Source organism: Tupaia chinensis, unplaced genomic scaffold (assembly GCF_000334495.1).
Source record: "Tupaia chinensis unplaced genomic scaffold, TupChi_1.0 Scaffold000265_1, whole genome shotgun sequence".
NCBI classification, from domain to species: Eukaryota; Metazoa; Chordata; class Mammalia; order Scandentia; family Tupaiidae; genus Tupaia; species Tupaia belangeri.
Window position 1 is genome coordinate 22,034 of NW_006159745.1, and position 17,660 is coordinate 39,693.

Here is a 17,660-nt window from a genome sequence, read left to right on the forward strand (position 1 = left end):
GCAAAATATACAGGAAATAAGAAATGGAAAATTATTTGTTGAGAACACGTATGTTGATGTGCTTGATTGAGCCAATATACAGTGTATTCTGGATGGGAAATCTCATTTTGTATGCTGTAATGATGTATAGTGAATGAATGTAAATAAATTTAAAAATAAATAAATTTATTAATTAACTCAGCTCAACTTCATATAATTAGGATAGAAAGAGCAACAAAAAGCCACCACTGGAAAATTATCTGTTGATAATAGTATGTATGATAATACCTTTAACTGGACTAATGTACAGTGTATTCATGCTGGAAAATTTCATTTTACAAGTTGTAATGATATACAATGATTGAACGTATAAAAAATAATTAATTATTTTTTTAAAGGAAAGAAATAAGCGAAAATGTCACCACTTATTCTATAATAGGCACCATGCTCCGAGCACAATAAATTTCTGCTCATCCAACCCAAGTCCAAAAGTGTGAGGTAGAAATTATCAGTGCTGGTAGATGAGGAAATTGAGTTTCAGAAAGGATAAATAACTTACAAAAGTCACATTACTCTGTCTTTTGACAGAATCCAGATTTAGAGAAAATTGTGTCTAGGTCCAAAACCCTTTTTTCTAAAAACACAAAACAAAAAACAATGACAAAAAAAACAAAACAAAACAAAACAAAACAAACTTAATTTTTAAAAAGCTTATTTAAAGTAATTTCTTTCATGGGAGTGAGAAAGACAAGCACCCTCAACAGGGTCCCACACCATGATCCCTCCCTTACACCCCTTCAGCCAGCTAGAATCATGGGCACATGTATGCACCTGGCACATATGAGCCAATACCAGAACTGAACCATTCCTTCACAAGGCCTTCAGCATTGCAGAGTGCTAAACCACTATGGGTGGGCTGGAAATCCTTTTTCAAAACCAGTGCATGCAAGAGTCAGAATAACTGCTGTGATTTGCGTGTTCTCTCAGAATTCATGTGTTAGAACTTGGTCATTTTATGAAGGTATTAAGAGGAAATAATACCTTCATGAGGTTGAAAGGTGAGGCCTTTAGGAAGATAAAAGGATTAAGCGGCAACCCCTATGACTGACTGCTGGTTGGCTTATAAGGAGAGGCAAAGAGACCAGAACAGACACAGGGATGGACAAAGTCATTCTGCTCTGTTCTCACCCGTGTGATGATGTAACACCTACGAACTCTGCAAGATAGAAAGAGCAACAAAAAGCCACCACTGGAAAATTATCTGTTGATAATAGTATGTATGATAATACCTTTAACTGGACTAATGTACAGTGTATTCATGCTGGAAAATTTCATTTTACAAGTTGTAATGATATACAATGATTGAACGTATAAAAAATAATTAATTATTTTTTTAAAGGAAAGAAATAAGCGAAAATGTCACCACTTATTCTATAATAGGCACCATGCTCCGAGCACAATAAATTTCTGCTCATCCAACCCAAGTACAAAAGTGTGAGGTAGAAATTATCAGTGTTGGTAGATGAGGAAATTGAGCTTCAGAAAGGATAAATAACTTACAAAAGTCACATTACTCTGTCTTTTGACAGAATCCAGATTTAGAGAAAATTGTGTCTAGGTCCAAAACCCTTTTTTCTAAAAACACAAAACAAAAAACAATGACAAAAAAAACAAAACAAAACAAAACAAAACAAACTTAATTTTTAAAAAGCTTATTTAAAGTAATTTCTTTCATGGGAGTGAGAAAGACAAGCACCCTCAACAGGGTCCCACACCATGATCCCTCCCTTACACCCCTCCAGCCAGCTATAATCATGGGCACATGTATGCACCTGGCACATATGGGTCAATACCAGAACTGAACCCTGTTCCTTCACAAGGCCTTCAGCATTGCAGAGTGCTAAACCACTATGGGTGGGCTGGAAATCCTTTTTCAAAACCAGTGCATGCAAGAGTCAGAATAACTGCTGTGATTTGCATGTTCTCTCAGAATTCATGTGTTAGAACTTGGTCATTTTATGAAGGTATTAAGAGGAAATAACACCTTCATGAGGTTGAAAGGTGAGGCCTTTAGGAAGATAAAAGGATTAGGCGGCAACCCCTATGACTGACTGCTGGTTGGCTTATAAGGAGAGGCAAAGAGACCAGAACAGACACAGGGATGGACAAAGTCATTCTGCTCTGTTCTCACCCGTGTGATGATGTAACACCTACGAACTCTGCAAGATTCCCACCCTGCAGACCCTGGACTTCCCAACTGGAGCTACATAAACCTCTATCTTTTAAACTATGCAGATTCTGGTATTTTCTGTTATTAGTAAATAAAATAAAAAAATAAAAATAATAAAAACAGTAATTTTCAACATGTGGTCTTGGCATATAATAGAGATCAAAAGAACAGAAGAGAATCTAGACAGAAGTGAATTTATTGCTGGGTCTATGGCACAGCGGTAATGTGCTGCTCAAGAGAAGCCAGATTCCATATGGTGACCATGGTTTGAATCTCCAATCAGGTCAGGCATGCGCAACGGTGCCCAAGATCTAATGGTCTGGAGGACTGGAGGAAGGGGATCATGGTGTTACTGGACCTGGATCCTGACACGGGAAAGGTGCTCTCTCACATGTGTGCACATATACTCTATCATGGATGAAAAAATGCATTGTTAAGAGTACTGGGGGAATTCTGAAATTAGGATATGTGTATATATATGTGTGTGCGTGTGTGTGTGTATTGCAGAGGTCATTCATAAACATTAAAAGTACATGATGAGACTGACACAGAATTGAAGAAAGCAATCCCACTTACAATAGCTACAAAGCAAATAAGATACCTAGGAATAAATCTAACCAAAGAGGTGAAAGAATTCTACAAGGAAAACTATGAAAAATTAAGATAAGAAATAGAGTATGATACAGAAAAATAAAGGACATCCTGGGTTCTTGGATTGGAAGAATAAATATAACCCAAATGTCAGCCGTACCCAAATTAATTTACATATTATTCAATGCAATTCTAATCCAATTACCTAAGATAATCTTCACAGTAATAGAAAAAACAATTACAAAGTTTGCCTGGAATAAAAAGAGACCTTGTATTGCAAAGCAATATTGTACCAAAAAAATAAAACAAGAAGCATCTCACTACTTGACTTTAAAGTATATTACAAAGTAATGATAATCGAAACAGCATGTTACTGGCATACATATAGACCCATAGACCAATGGAACAGAATAGAGAATCCAGAAATAAACCCCAAATCATGCAGTCAATTGATCTTGAATAAAGGGTATGAGACAATGCAGTGGAGAAAATAAAGTCTTTTTTATCAAATGATTTTGAAAGAACTGGATTTGTATTTGCAAAAAAATGAAATTGGACCATATCTCTCACCATTAACTAGAATTAATTCAAAATTGATCAAATATTTAAATATAAAGCCTCTAACTACCACTAGTAAAAAACATAGGGAGAAATTTTTAAAGACATGTGAATATGCAAATTATTTCTCTGTGTTTACTGCAGCATTATTTACAATTACTAAAATATGAAACCAACCTAAGTATCCAAAAATTGGTGATTAGGGTGTTCTATAAGAAACAATAAGATCGTATTGTTTGACTCAAAATGGATGAACATAGAAGACTTAAGGTTGAGCAAAGTGAGCCAGACTTTGAAAGATACACGTTGTATATCCCCACTCAATTTGTGGTGAGTGCTACAGCAGAGACTGACAGACTTGAAAATGTGATGGTAGAGAGGATGGGTGTAAATGTAAGAAACTGTCAGGACAGTAATTTTTAACATGTGGTCTTGGCATATAATAGTGATCAAAAGAACAGAAGAGAATCTAGACAGAAGTGAATTTATTACTGGGTCTATGGCACAGTGGTAATGTGCTGCTCAAGAGAAGCCAGATTCCATATGGTGACCGTGGTTTGAATCTCCAGCCAGGTCAGGCATGCACAGCAGTGCCCAAGATCTAATGGTCTGGAGGACTGGAGGAAGGGGATCATGGTGTAACTGGACCTGGATCTTGATACGGGAAAGGTGCTCTCTCACATGCGTGCACATACACTCTATCATGGATGAAAAAATGCATTGTTAAGAGTACTGGGGGAATTCTGAAATTAGGATATGTGTATATATATGTGTGTGTGTGTGTGTGTGTGTGTGTGTGTGTGTGTATTGCAGAGGTCATTCATAAACATTAAAAGTACATGATGAGACTGACACAGAATTGAAGAAAGCAATCCCATTTACAATAGCTACAAAGCAAATAAGATACCTAGGAATAAATCTAACCAAAGAGGTGAAAGAATTCTACAAGGAAAACTATGAAAAATTAAGATAAGAAATAGAGTATGATACAAAAAAAATAAAGGACATCCTGAGTTCTTGGATTGGAAGAATAAATATAACCCAAATGTCAGCCGTACCCAAATTAATTTATATATTATTCAATGCAATTCTAATCCAATTACATGAGATGATCTTCACAGTAATAGAAAAAACAGTTACAAAGTTTGCCTGGAAAAAAAAGAGACCTTGTATTGCAAAGCAATATTGTACCAAAAAAATAAAATAAGAAGCATCTCACTACTTGACTTTAAAGTATATTACAAAGTAATGATAATCGAAACAGCATGTTACTGGCATACATATAGACCCATAGACCAATGGAACAGAATAGAGAATCCAGAAATAAACCCCAAATCATGCAGTCAATTGATCTTGAATAAAGGGTATGAGACAATGCAGTGGAGAAAATAAAGTCTTTTTTATCAAATGATTTTGAAAGAACTAGATATGTATTTGCAAAAAAATGAAATTGGACCATATCTCTCACCATTAACTAGAATTAATTCAAAATGGATCAAATATTTAAATATAAAGCCTCTAACTACCACTAGTAAAAAACATAGGGAGAAATTTTTGAAGACATGTGAATATGCAAATTATTTCTCTGTGTTTACTGCAGCATTATTTACAATTACTAAAATATGAAACCAACCTAAGTATCCAAAAATTGGTGATTGGGGTATTCTATAAGAAACAATAAGATCGTATTGTTTGACTCAAAATGGATGAACATAGAAGACTTAAGGTTGAGCAAAGTGAGCCAGACTTTGAAAGATACACGTTGTATATCCCCACTCAATTTGTGGTGAGTGCTACAGCAGAGACTGACAGACTTGAAAATGTGATGGTAGAGAGGATGGGTGTAAATGTAAGAAACTGTAAAAAGTGGATACTACAGAGTCGGTGGGAGAAGGTGGGTGTGAGGTGCAAGGGGAGGAAAAATTATCTGTGGCACATACTCTTTCAATAAGTGTGTATTCAGTCATATATAAATTGTATATACTCTACAATACTATGATAGCATGAAACATACAAAAAAGAAATAAAGTTTAAGAAAAATAACAAAAATAATCACACGTGAGTATATGAGGTAGTTGTTCTTCTCCCCAATCCTAGTTTGTAGTTTTATAGATATTCTTCTAAAAATTTTATCTTATTTTTTAAAACAAATACAATCACTCAGTACTCTTGGCAGAATACTGTGAATATCTCTTCATTTAACACACAGAGATCCACTTCATTCTTTTTGATGTCTGTGAATTATATCTTTTTTAACTAGAAAGCGTCTATAGTTTTCCTGTTAAGGCTGATATTGACTGTTAGTTTCTGATGGATATGTTCAATCAAGCTTAAGTAGCAGCAATATATCCTTTTTTTTATTCAGAAGATATTAAATACATGAAACAATACAAATTTTATTATTGCTTTTTTCAACACCTCCAGAGATAAGCCTTTTTCCTCTAAACTTATCTAATACATTATATTACATTAATAGATCCTTACTACTCAGTCAGAATTTTATAAAAGTAAAAATCTTAATAGTAATTCCTAACACTTAGAATTCTACAGTCATTTCTATTGTTTTATTTTATTTTATTTTATTTTTTTTTGAGAGAGATTTTCGCTATAGGGCGCATGCGCTCGCCAGACAGAGAGAGAGAGACATAGAGATAGAAAGCGTAACTGCTGGTTCCCTCTATTATTTTATTATAGATATCATTCTTTTAATATGCAAGTAGCAATCACTTAGAGAACAATAATTTACCCCCAAATTGCCCTGAATAAACTTACTTACAGGAGTCCAAATTGTGAGAATTCATATAGGAAGAGCTATTTAAGTTTTTTGGTATTGATATTATTTACATGAATAAATTTGAGACTTGCCTAATTAGAGAACGTCTATTGTGTGGCATCTTATCATTGTTTGTTATTAATACCATGTTGTCTTTGGTAAAGGATTGGAAGTTTTACTTCTTTCTCTATGTTTTAGAACACTATGAAAAGAATTAGAATGACCTGTTCTTTCAAGGATTGAGAAAGAATAGGCTGAAAAAAAAACAAAACAATCAAGACATTTGGGAGGTATGAGTAAGGTTTTTTTTAAATGTTGTTTCTTTTTTATTGCTAGAGGGTGAGCATGCTCCCTGGAGAGAGAGAATGCACCCCCACTCCCAACAGGGCATGGTCATGTTGCAGTCCTTTATCCTCCATCTACCCATCCCTTCAGGATTTGGGGTATGCATGCTCATGTGCCAGGTATGTTTTTCAAGTTGCACGAGCTCATGTTTGAACTGTGGTCAGCCATTTGGGATCTGGCTCCCCAGCCACAGTGCTTAATTACTATGCTACAGGGAAACCCAGGTAATACTCAATTCTTTAAATATTTTGAATTTCTCATATGCTTACTTGTTTATATCTAGAGGAATCTTGCTCTGCCAGATATTAATACTTTAACAGTTCATAAAAAAAACTTCAGTAATTTTAAAAGCTTATGTCATTGCAAATATATAAATTGGACAAATATATTATCAGGCAAAATAAGTATCTAGAAATAAACACATGAACACATAGGATAAAAGTTTAATAACAAAATGTTGATGACTAACTCAATTCCCAGTGTTGCGACAACCGGTTAGTCAGATAGGAAAAAAACAAAGTGAGCCTATTAGCCTTCTCTTTCACTAAAACAACTCCAAAGATGTTAATAATTTCAATGCAAAAAAATATATATACAACCCATAAAAATTGGAGAGATTAACTTCTTGGAGTAGGAACGATCTTTATCAATATCTGTGGGAAGCCACAATGTATAATTGAATTTTTTAAATGAATTTAATAATGCAAAAACTATTTTATACTATCTTCAAAATTATAAACAATATTAAGAAACAAACAACAAAAGGGAAACTCTATGACAAACCCAGCATTAACATTCAAATATCAGGTTGTCAGAAAAGTCGTGACGCGTTTTGACATAGACAAATACGTTGTGACTTTTCTGACAACCCAATAGATATTTAAAAGTAAGAGAAAAAGAAAAATGATCCAAAAAAGAATTCAACATGAGTCAGGAAGAGAGAATTCACTTTGATCAGATATTCACCTTATCCAATTTAAGAATAACACTGTCAATAAATAAATAATGCCTGGACTTGATAATAGTATGGAGAAAGCATATCTTCCACAGAGGGTAGGAAGCAATATGACATAGTAATTTTAGAGAACAATTTTGCTTATCAAAAGAATTACAAGTTTAAGAATTTATTCTAAGAATATACTGAGGAAATGGACAAAAGATGTTCAGTATCTCATTATTTATATAGCTGCATAACTACTACAAAAAACTAAGTTACCAAAGTATCTACGAATACGTAAGTAGTTCAAACTGTTACATTCATTCAACATAATATTTTATAGTAATAAAAATGATGTAATAATTATTTACTGACATGGAAAGATGTTAAATCTTATAATTACTAAGTGACAACAGCTGGTTTCAGAGACTGATCATAATTTCAGGAGAATACATTTGTATAACTGTGAATGACATAACATCTGAGAGCATATCACTGAAATGTTAAAAAAAGAAAACAAGGTTAGGTTCTATGTACTAGGATTATGAATTGTTTTTACTCTATTATTAATGCCCTTCTGTATTATTTGAGTTTTTATAAAGTGCATTTGTTATTTTCTAAAAAGGGAATTTTTTTTAAATTTTTTTTTTTTTAAGGTTTTTGCCATAGAACACATGGGCTTGCTGGAGAGGGAGACAGTAACAGGGAAAGTAGAAATCACCCCCCATGGGGATGCTCATGTCACAATCCCTTCTCCTCCATTCTCCCCCTGGGATGTTGGGCATGCACGCATACATGCCTGGTGTGACTTTCAAGCCACCAGGTCCAGGATTCAAACTGTGGTTGAACATGTGAGAATCTAGCACCTTCACCACCATGCCACCATCTGGTTCCAGAAAATATTCTTTCATGAAAAGTTTTAGTTATTTGCGTAGAGGGAAAACAAATAAAAACATGCTATTCCTGGGCTAGAATTTTATCTAATGTTAATAAATAATCTTACAAGTAGAAATAGATAAAAATTGCAAGTACAAGTATCTATTGATAAGAAACTTAAGAAACATGTAGTCTATACGTCAATGGAATACTTTAAATCCATTAATAATTTGTAATCGCTCTATATTTTACTATGGTGGTTTTGACCTCATTCAAGTCACTTTATCCTCCTAGGTTCTTAGCCACATGCCTTAAGGCAAGTATCAACAGATAATGAATAGTAAAATTTTAGAGGAAACTTCACTTCCTCTGCTCTTTGTTGGCACTGTTTTTTACAAGGGGCGTTCACCAATTCTATAAAAACAATACAATTATGAAGACAAACCAAAACAAATACATTTCTAGTGTTAATATCGTCAGCATCAAGGCCTTCAGACTGAGATAGAGGCACACGTTAAAACTCCACACATATTTAGAAGAATATTAAGACGCAGAATTATAGGTTGGTTGTAATCTTACATGAAATCTGGCTATCAGCTCACGATCCAGAGGCTTTGTCACTGACAGCTGACCTGAGATGGGGTTGATAATGAAGATACCAGTTGGAGGCTGGTCAGCTCCTGGCCCAGTTACGCTGTACCGCAGTGAAAGGTTTTTATCTCTATCAGACCTGATCTGAGGATCAAGAAAACAATCACATTAAGTGAGAGATTAAATGAGCTCATTATGAGCCAGGGCATGCCACGCTTCAAGCCCTTTTCCACTACAAACTTACACCCTCTCTTTTCAGAAAACCACTGAAACTCTCCCAGTTTTTGTCCCTCTTCTTTGCTTCTTGGTGACAGGCTTCTAAAGGAGATGTCACCAACACCAGAAAAAACTAGAGGCAACATTAACATATAAAAGAACCCTCACTAGGAGCCATGCAAAACTCAAAATTTAAACAGAATCAAACTGTCTGCTGGAAGTTTCTGGGTATGACCATTTAACAAGGTAATTGGTGTTCAATTTAATTAAAATAAAGGTTGTTTATTACCTTTTTTGCATCAGTCACTATAAGACATAATTTTCTAACTAACCTTTGAAATATCTTCATATGAACTCTAACACTGTGGTTGAGCCTGAACATCAGATTTCGGTCCTCGCTTTGTACTAACGCTATTCACTGCAACCATAGCTTCCCATACCTTTTTAAGGTGGCAACAAACCTTAAAATTTTGGCAACAAACCAAAATATTTTATTAATAGTAAACCATACAAAACAGCAGTCTTAAATGTATTTTTATGCTCACAAATATTATACCCATTACAGGCTCACTGCCTTCTGCAAATTTAACTATCCCCAGGAAAATTAAGTCAGTATCTGAACAGACACAGGAAACAGAACAGGCTCTGAAAGGGAAGAAGGCAGGTAGGCAGAGAGAAAGATGCAGTTAAGTGATACTATTTGTAGGTAAGAATAAGAGATCCTTATATATTGTGCAAATATACTTCAGTTCATTGATAGAATCTAGTTTTTTCTTTTTTTTTTTTAAAGATAAGGCAAAATTCTCTTTCCTCATTCTCAAAGTAGAACATTAGAAAGCACCTTTATTTTAGGACTAGGTTGATAATTGAATTATAATGCCCATTAGGACAGAATATACACCAGGAATAAGTGCCATACTTTAGAAATACAGGTTTTAGTATGTGTTTCCATACTAAAATAATTATATACAGACATATTACATTCTTAGTAAGTGAGAATACAGTGACTTTGCATAGGATTTTTGTCTTTTTGTAATAAAAAATAGTTTGCTAATTTCACTAAACATGTAAAAACATGTGAATTTTTTTTTGCATTCAATGGTATATATCTGGAGTAACTGAAAAAAAAAAATTACTTATCAGATCTGAAAGTCTATGGTTTTGCCCTGCACTAGAAATCTTATTAATGGCATCAGAGGTCTTTTTTGTTGTTTTCCTTAAAAATCTCTCAAATGTACTTGGTGCTGCCATTTTTAGCAATGACTGCACTTTATATTTTCTTTGTCCCAACTCTGTCTGTAGAGAGCAAAGGCCATCCTGAAGAAGTCAGTTTTTAAACTCAGGAGTTTGGGTGAGTGTATGCTGTGAGACTAGGTACAGTGTCGATGGAAGGCTTGTGGAGTTCGGGCTTATGTATGCACAAAGGGAACAAGCTTTATCATCCACAATGTACAGACCTACAGAGAGTTGTACCTACATATAATCCAAGGAATAATAAGTGAAAATAAGGAGAAGCATTTTATGACATGGTAGAAATTCCATCTATACCAAAATAACATGTGTCTTTTCTGCCTTATTTTTTAGTATACGGAATACATGTTATAAACTCTGATTTGTAGAAAAATAGAAAAACATTCCTAACATATACTGCCCACGTGCCACGGAAAGAATGAAATGCCACCCTACCCTGACAAGCTCTTGAGGAAAAGGTCCTCTGGAATTTTCCGGCAAGTTGATTGGAGGGATGACCCAGTCTCTCTTCTGCCGTTGTAGGTAGCCATCATGTTTAGTGAATTGCTTTGGGAATACTATTTCTTCGACTTCTTGTGATTCCTAGTTGCATTAAAATACAAGACATTCCTGAGTACTAGAAGAAAAATTTCTAAAAGTATGTCGATATTAATGGATACCTCCAAGTAGAGGGACCACAGTTTATCATGAATAAAAATAAGTCCGGATACCCTTTTTTCCTTATTTCTCTATTAAAATAACAGAAAATACCACAAAATTTGGGGGTTACGCTACTCATTAAAAAACTGAATTCCAAACAATTTCTTATATGACTCGGCTGTGTAAACTATTTGGAGATTCTATACACCATCTTAGGTAGTAGTTAATATTAAGAAAAATTTAATAGTATCCTTTTATATATTTCTCATTAGTTTAAACCACAGTTCAGGTAATGTGCTACCGTACATTAAATTTAGGTCTTGATGTGCTAAAATATAATTTGAATTCCAAGAGAAGTTTAATACATACTGCTAAGGAATGTCTCAAATATTTATGACCCTATTAAATCCCACAGAATTAATGCTGTAATTATTCTAAACCTATGTCAGCCATGATAGATGCTGTAGATGACCCACTTTGCACACTAGGTATTAATCTCTGCTGGATGTCAACATTTTCTTCTGTTTCTCCCTATATCTGTAGACATTTCCGCCATTAGCCCTTGCTGCTTCAGTGCAAATATCCAAGCTGGCTGACTGGCACACAGTGAATCAACAACAACAAAAACATCTTTTCACTCCATTAGTTACCAGTTTCTCAATGTATATTTACCAAATGCCAGGACTTCCTTAAAAGATTAACAAATGAGATTTCACATACTGAAACACTAAAACTGGTACAAGAGAAAAATGATTTATTTTTCTCTGACATAATCATCTTTGATGAGGGGTGTATATGTGGGTGTCTTCAAAGAACTCATAGAAAATGTGTATTATAAAAAATTATGCATGGAATTCAAAATTTTGCACCAAAATGAACTTACACTTTAATTCCATTTTCTATGACTGGTTTAAAGTCCCCTCATATATCATATGCATGATAAAGTACCAGAAATGAATGTGTGTTCTATGTCTCACATATATAATAAGTACATAAAATATATAGTCATAATTCAGAAATCATCAATTTCAAAATATATAGTGTTCCCTCACATTTTTAGAATTGATTCAAAGAACTATAAAATTTAGGAAATAATATCATCATGACTTTTCTAATCCTAATGCAGTGACTTATACAAAATAAGTGCTCAATAAATGTTTATTCAATTGAATTGAATGATATTTTGCTGGAAATCTATCTCACTTATTTCATGTTGGCTCACACCAGCTTCCACCAGAGGGTGTGTTTCATTCCTAAAAGTCATAGCAATAGAATAAATAATTCATACTCCCCGATTTGGCTAGTAAGGGACAAGACAAAAATCCAATACTCACTGCTCAAAATGCTTTTCTGTTACTGTAAATCTGTACTTCCCATCTAATAAATTTGACTTACGACATTGTGCAAAGAATTGTTTATTTTGTGGTTATATTTAACAGCTTATAAAGCTTCTAAGAAATGTAAAATAAATACGTCTAACTTAAGTTATAAATCTCAAAATATAAACAAACCTTTCAAATGCAATTTCTGGTTGCTTAAAATATATTTAGTTTAAGTATCTTAATGGATTAAAAAGACAGTAAAATACCATTTGATGCATGTTGATAAAAATTCAAATATTTTCCATCCACTAGTGTGAAATGAAGCAAAGTACACCTTTAGTTCAAACAGAATAAATCTGATTTTTAAGCTTCTACTCCAGAGCTATATTCAGATACTATACCTTCACTGACTCATCACTTAAGGTGGGCTTAAGGCTCAATTTGACGGCCACTTGCCACTTTTCCTGGGTCTCTTTGTCTTGGGCATATATCAGGAACTTGGCATGCTCAGAGGAGAGTGGGAAACTTCTCACAGCATACACCATACCATCTTCATCCACCTTGAAATCTGCGGGTTCACTGCTTTCATACTGTACTTTTCTTTTCCCATTGCAGTTGCTAAACTTCACTGGAAAAGATAAATATACAAGTCTGATTATTCCATAAGGTCAAAAGAAACGAACATCTAAACCTTTAACCTGTTTAGGCTTATAGGATAAGATGTAGTAGTAGGAAACATAAAAGCTTTATTTTTATGTCACTATTTTCATAATACGAGGTTACTTCAAAAAGCTTGTGAAAAGTCATGCAGTAAACATTGTTTATCTGTTGTCTTGTCCAAATACCCAAGTATATAAATACATATATATATATAAAATTGTGTATTAAATTAATGCAATTAAAGTTCAAGTTTATTTAAGTGCAAAAAAGTATTTAAATCAACACCTAGTTTTTTCATAATGTAGATTTTCCACCAGCATTTTTTTTCTCTGTTTTGTGAGAATCCATCCACATGTGCTTACTAAAGACACAAAAAAGGGAAAAAGCACCCTCAAATCAGTATGTTCATGCCACAATCCCTTCTCTTCTATTTCTCTATCCTGGTGGAATCTGGGCATACACAAACATGTGTCCAGCCTGTTCTTCAAAATGCTGGGGCTGGGATTTGAACTGCATAATTAGTCATGAGGGATCTGGCGCACTCTGAAACCTTCTAAAGCACTTCACAGAATGCCAGACTGCAATTCTGAGTCCTTTGCCAGCATCTCCCTGCCCTTTGCCCTGCCCCAGATACTGGTCCCTTGGGTACCACTACTTTTTACCATGACCCTTTTAACTGATAAGGCATCCCTCCACCCTAACAAACTCTTAAACATCTTTCAGTCCCAGCTTCAAAGTCAGTGGAGGTAGAACAAACTCCTTGTTCTCAGTCTTCATGTAGAAATTTGAGCTCTGCCCCCAGTGTCACAGCCACCCCTGACAAGGCACATGCTTTCAGGTGAACTGTAATCTCTGCACACTTCCTGGCACATACCTTAATATATAACTTGTAAACAGATACTCAAAGGAAGAAAGAAATATGTTTATTATTGTCAAATGTCTACAATTGCTCTACAATTTTAAGACCTTAATGGTAATTAAAACCTTACAATAATTCAAAGGTGAATAATTTGCAATATCATCTTCTCATCATGCTTATAATAGTTCTCTTAAGTAGTGCTAACTTTATAAATGTTCATTTCTTAAAGTTTATTATATATGTTATATTATTATAGTTTACTATTTTCTTCCATGAGATGGGGAGGACACAGCACCCTCAAAAGGGTCTTCATGCTGAGAACTACTTCTAGCCTCTGCCAGTCTATGGGCAAAGTGTGTCCAGGGAGATCTCTGAACATGAACCCAGGACCTCCCCATGTGGGTCCAGCATCAGAGAGTGTTATGTTGCTGCTGTACCACCACTACTGGCCCACTTTTATGCATTTTTCAAATGAATGAAAGATGTCTCTCCAAATAAATTTTAAATTAGAAAATCTATGCCTTAAAAGCAGAGGAATCAAAAAGATTCAATGTCTTTATCTTATACCTAGTGACCTAAGTTTTTAATAATTAATGTTTTTTTCATTTGTTATGTCAATCAACTTAAATCTCAACAGATAATGAATCAAAAGTTAAACCACATACTTATGTAGAACTAGACAAACTCAAGATACATTAAAGTATAAGAATATTCTCTAAGGAAGTTTTGTTTTTTTAAAGTCTTTACTCTTTCTTTACTCTTTCTTTTAAAAATTCAATAGTCTTTTATTTCTGTAAACATCTGATGTTATATCCTGACCACAATTATATAAGACACACTTTGAAACACAATAGGCATAGGTTACAAAATATAATCATATTCACATTTTACATTTCTCAAAAATCTAATAAAGTTCGTTTTATCTTTCTTTTAAAAATTCAATAGGAATAGTGAGTGAAGGAATTAAATAAAAAGCAGTCTTTTATTTCTGTAAACATCTGATGTTATATCCTGACCACAATTATATAAGACACACTTTGAAACACAATAGGCATAGGTTACAAAATATAATCATATTCACATTTTACATTTCTCAAAAATCTAATAAAGTTTGTTTTATTTTGTTTTTAAGTTTTGCCACAGAGTGCATGTGCTTGCTGAAGAGAAAAAGAGAAAGAGAAACTGAGAAATCACCCTTGTAGGGGGCTGGCCATGCTACAGTCCCGTCTCCTCCTTTCTCCTTTTGCTTGCACATGGGCCCCAAGCTCAGACCACGGGGCTGGCCATGTGAGACCCAGCCACTTTAACACCACCATGCCACCAGCTGGCCTGACCTAATAAAGTTCTTACAAACCCTACCCACTCTACATACAAACTGGTGATGGTTCTTTTGTTTTATCATTAACAGAAATTGACAGAACTTACACAAGACCACAGCCAAATAACATGCAAGTTTATTCCCTTAGTAGCCATAAAATCCTTGACAGAAGTAATAAAATATTTTAACTACTGAATATATTATTTTCCACATAATGCCACATAGATCATCCTTTGTATTTCAATCATGTTGAGATGAAAATAAAAGTTGTCTCTCAAACTAATTTATGTTAAACCCAAATATTTAGCTTGGGAGAAGTATCCCAAAAGATACTTAATTACTCCTTCTTACATGCCTTGTGATTTAAAAGTGAAAAATTAGAAATCTTTTCTATAGAACAATATCATATACTGACTATCTTTATGAAAACAACAAAATCAAAAGTAAAATTGTTATTTGGACCCTTGCTGAGAAATCAAAATGAGGAACTTTTACCACAGTTTTGTATAAAATGTATCTTCTTCATATCACAAAGAAATTCATGTTAACTTAAAAACATATCATTTGGAACAGAAAGATTTACACCACACATGCACTTTTATCCCTGTATTGGGACACGCTTCCATTTCCATGCCACCTTCTAGAGTCAGGCTACCATTCTAGGCTGAGTAGTCACCATGGGCCTTTGCAAGATGCCAGCCCATGCCCTCATTTTGGACCATTATAAAGTTTTTATTTTCTTTTGCATTTCTTGCCTTTAAAACATGTTAATACTTTATGTGATTATAATATTAGTAATTATTATAATAAAGAATTTGTTAATGATTTTATGTGATAAGATTTTTCTTTTCCTAAGCAGACTATAAACTCATTGGGGCTTTCTAATATTGAGTCTTGGTTCTTTTATTTCACATAACACCTAAGAGGTAATGATCAATAGAATCGATCATTAAATATTCATTAGTATCTTACTTTTTTGAAAAATGAAAAAAAAAAGACCAGAAATGAAGGGTTTGCACCACCTACGATAGCCATATTTAGTGACAAAAACTTATGTATTTTAATTAATTATTTGTAGTAATTGCTGGTAGAAGACAATGAGTTATTGTTGAATGCCAGATATTGAACAAGACATTTAAGATAATATTATATACTTTAACAATAAACTCTCAAGGTGAAAATCATTATTTCTGTTTTACCAATGGGGAAAGAAAAAAGAGTCATCTGTACTCATTCTTTTCCTATAGAAGTGCAAAGGTATCTAACTAAGCTGATTAAATTACTGAAAATTAAAGTGGGTCAGCCCGTAGGCTGCTGGTTAATGTGGCCGGATCACACATGGGCAACTGTGTGGTTCGAGTCCTAGACACTATAGTTTGAGAAACATGCCAGGGGTGCGTGTGTGTGTGTGTGTGTGTGTGTGTGTGCACCCAAAATTCCATGAGAAGAAGAATGTGCAGCGTGATCATGTCTCATAGAGGGTGCTTTCTTCCTCTCTCTCTCTCTGTGTGCATCTCTAGCAAGCATCCACATCCTCTAGGAAATTTAAAACAAAACAAAACAAAACAAAATCTAGGGCCAGCAGATAGCATGGTGGTTAAGGTGCTGGATCACACGTGGGTGACTCTGTGATTCAAATCCTGGAATTAGCAGCCTGAAAAACATGCCCGGCACGTGTGCATGTGTGCCCAAAATCCCAAGAGGAGAATGGAGAAGAGATTGCTGCATGGACATCCCTCCTGAAACAAGTGCATGTGCCCGATGGCAAGAAATCTGTTAACAAAAAATAAAGCTTTAATAAATAATACACTTTAAAACATTGATAAAGAGGCCTGATAAATGCTTTTAAAGAGCATAACATCAAACGTAGATCTCTGGATGTACCACAGTAAACATCGTATAAGAAATATTTAAGTGAGACTATATTCTTAAATGTCCTATAGAGGGCAGTATTCAAGCCCCTTCAGATAGGTGAGGGTAAGAGTGGGCAGAGTTCACACTCATTGTTACTGTGAATGCTCATTCTGTTACTGTAATACTCAGTTACCTATTTGAATTTGGGTGTCAGAGTACTCTGGAGTGGGAACAGTATTTGAAAAAAATACATTTGCTAAGAAGAAATGTGCCCTTTTTTACAAGGGGTCACTGCACATCCCATAAATGAGAAGCTGACCTCAGAGTCTGACACTGGGAAAAACACAGGAGAAAATGGTATCTAGGTCAGTCATTTGGAGTCAGTTGGTTTTCTACCACCCCTGCTCCTAACCTATAACCAACGTGCCTTGATTTAATACCTGTTACTAAATATTTCTTTTCTTTTCTCTTTTCTTTACAAATATGCCAATTCTGATTTGCTCTAAAATTAAAAGAAACAAAAGCTACTGGCATTATTTGGACTAAAAAAAGATGTTTTATTACATAATTTCTTTCTTGTATTCAACCAATAGGTTCAATATCTTTTTTTAAAAAAAAATAATTGTCATATAGAAAAGTTCTCCTCCTTCGTAGCCCTGCC

General features: G+C 34.3%; 1 protein-coding gene across 1 annotated transcript in view; it reads right to left on the minus strand.

The window, feature by feature from the left end:
* Window positions 1-17,660, minus strand: part of LOC102486015 (cadherin-2) — a gene marked incomplete at its 3' end in the record, with an annotated part of 185,985 nt that overhangs the window by 21,310 nt on the left and 147,015 nt on the right. Inside the window, 3 exon segments of the mRNA XM_006149493.2 lie at window positions 8,869-9,024; window positions 10,783-10,929; window positions 12,710-12,936. Coding sequence (XP_006149555.2) covers window positions 8,869-9,024; window positions 10,783-10,929; window positions 12,710-12,936 — 530 coding nt within the window.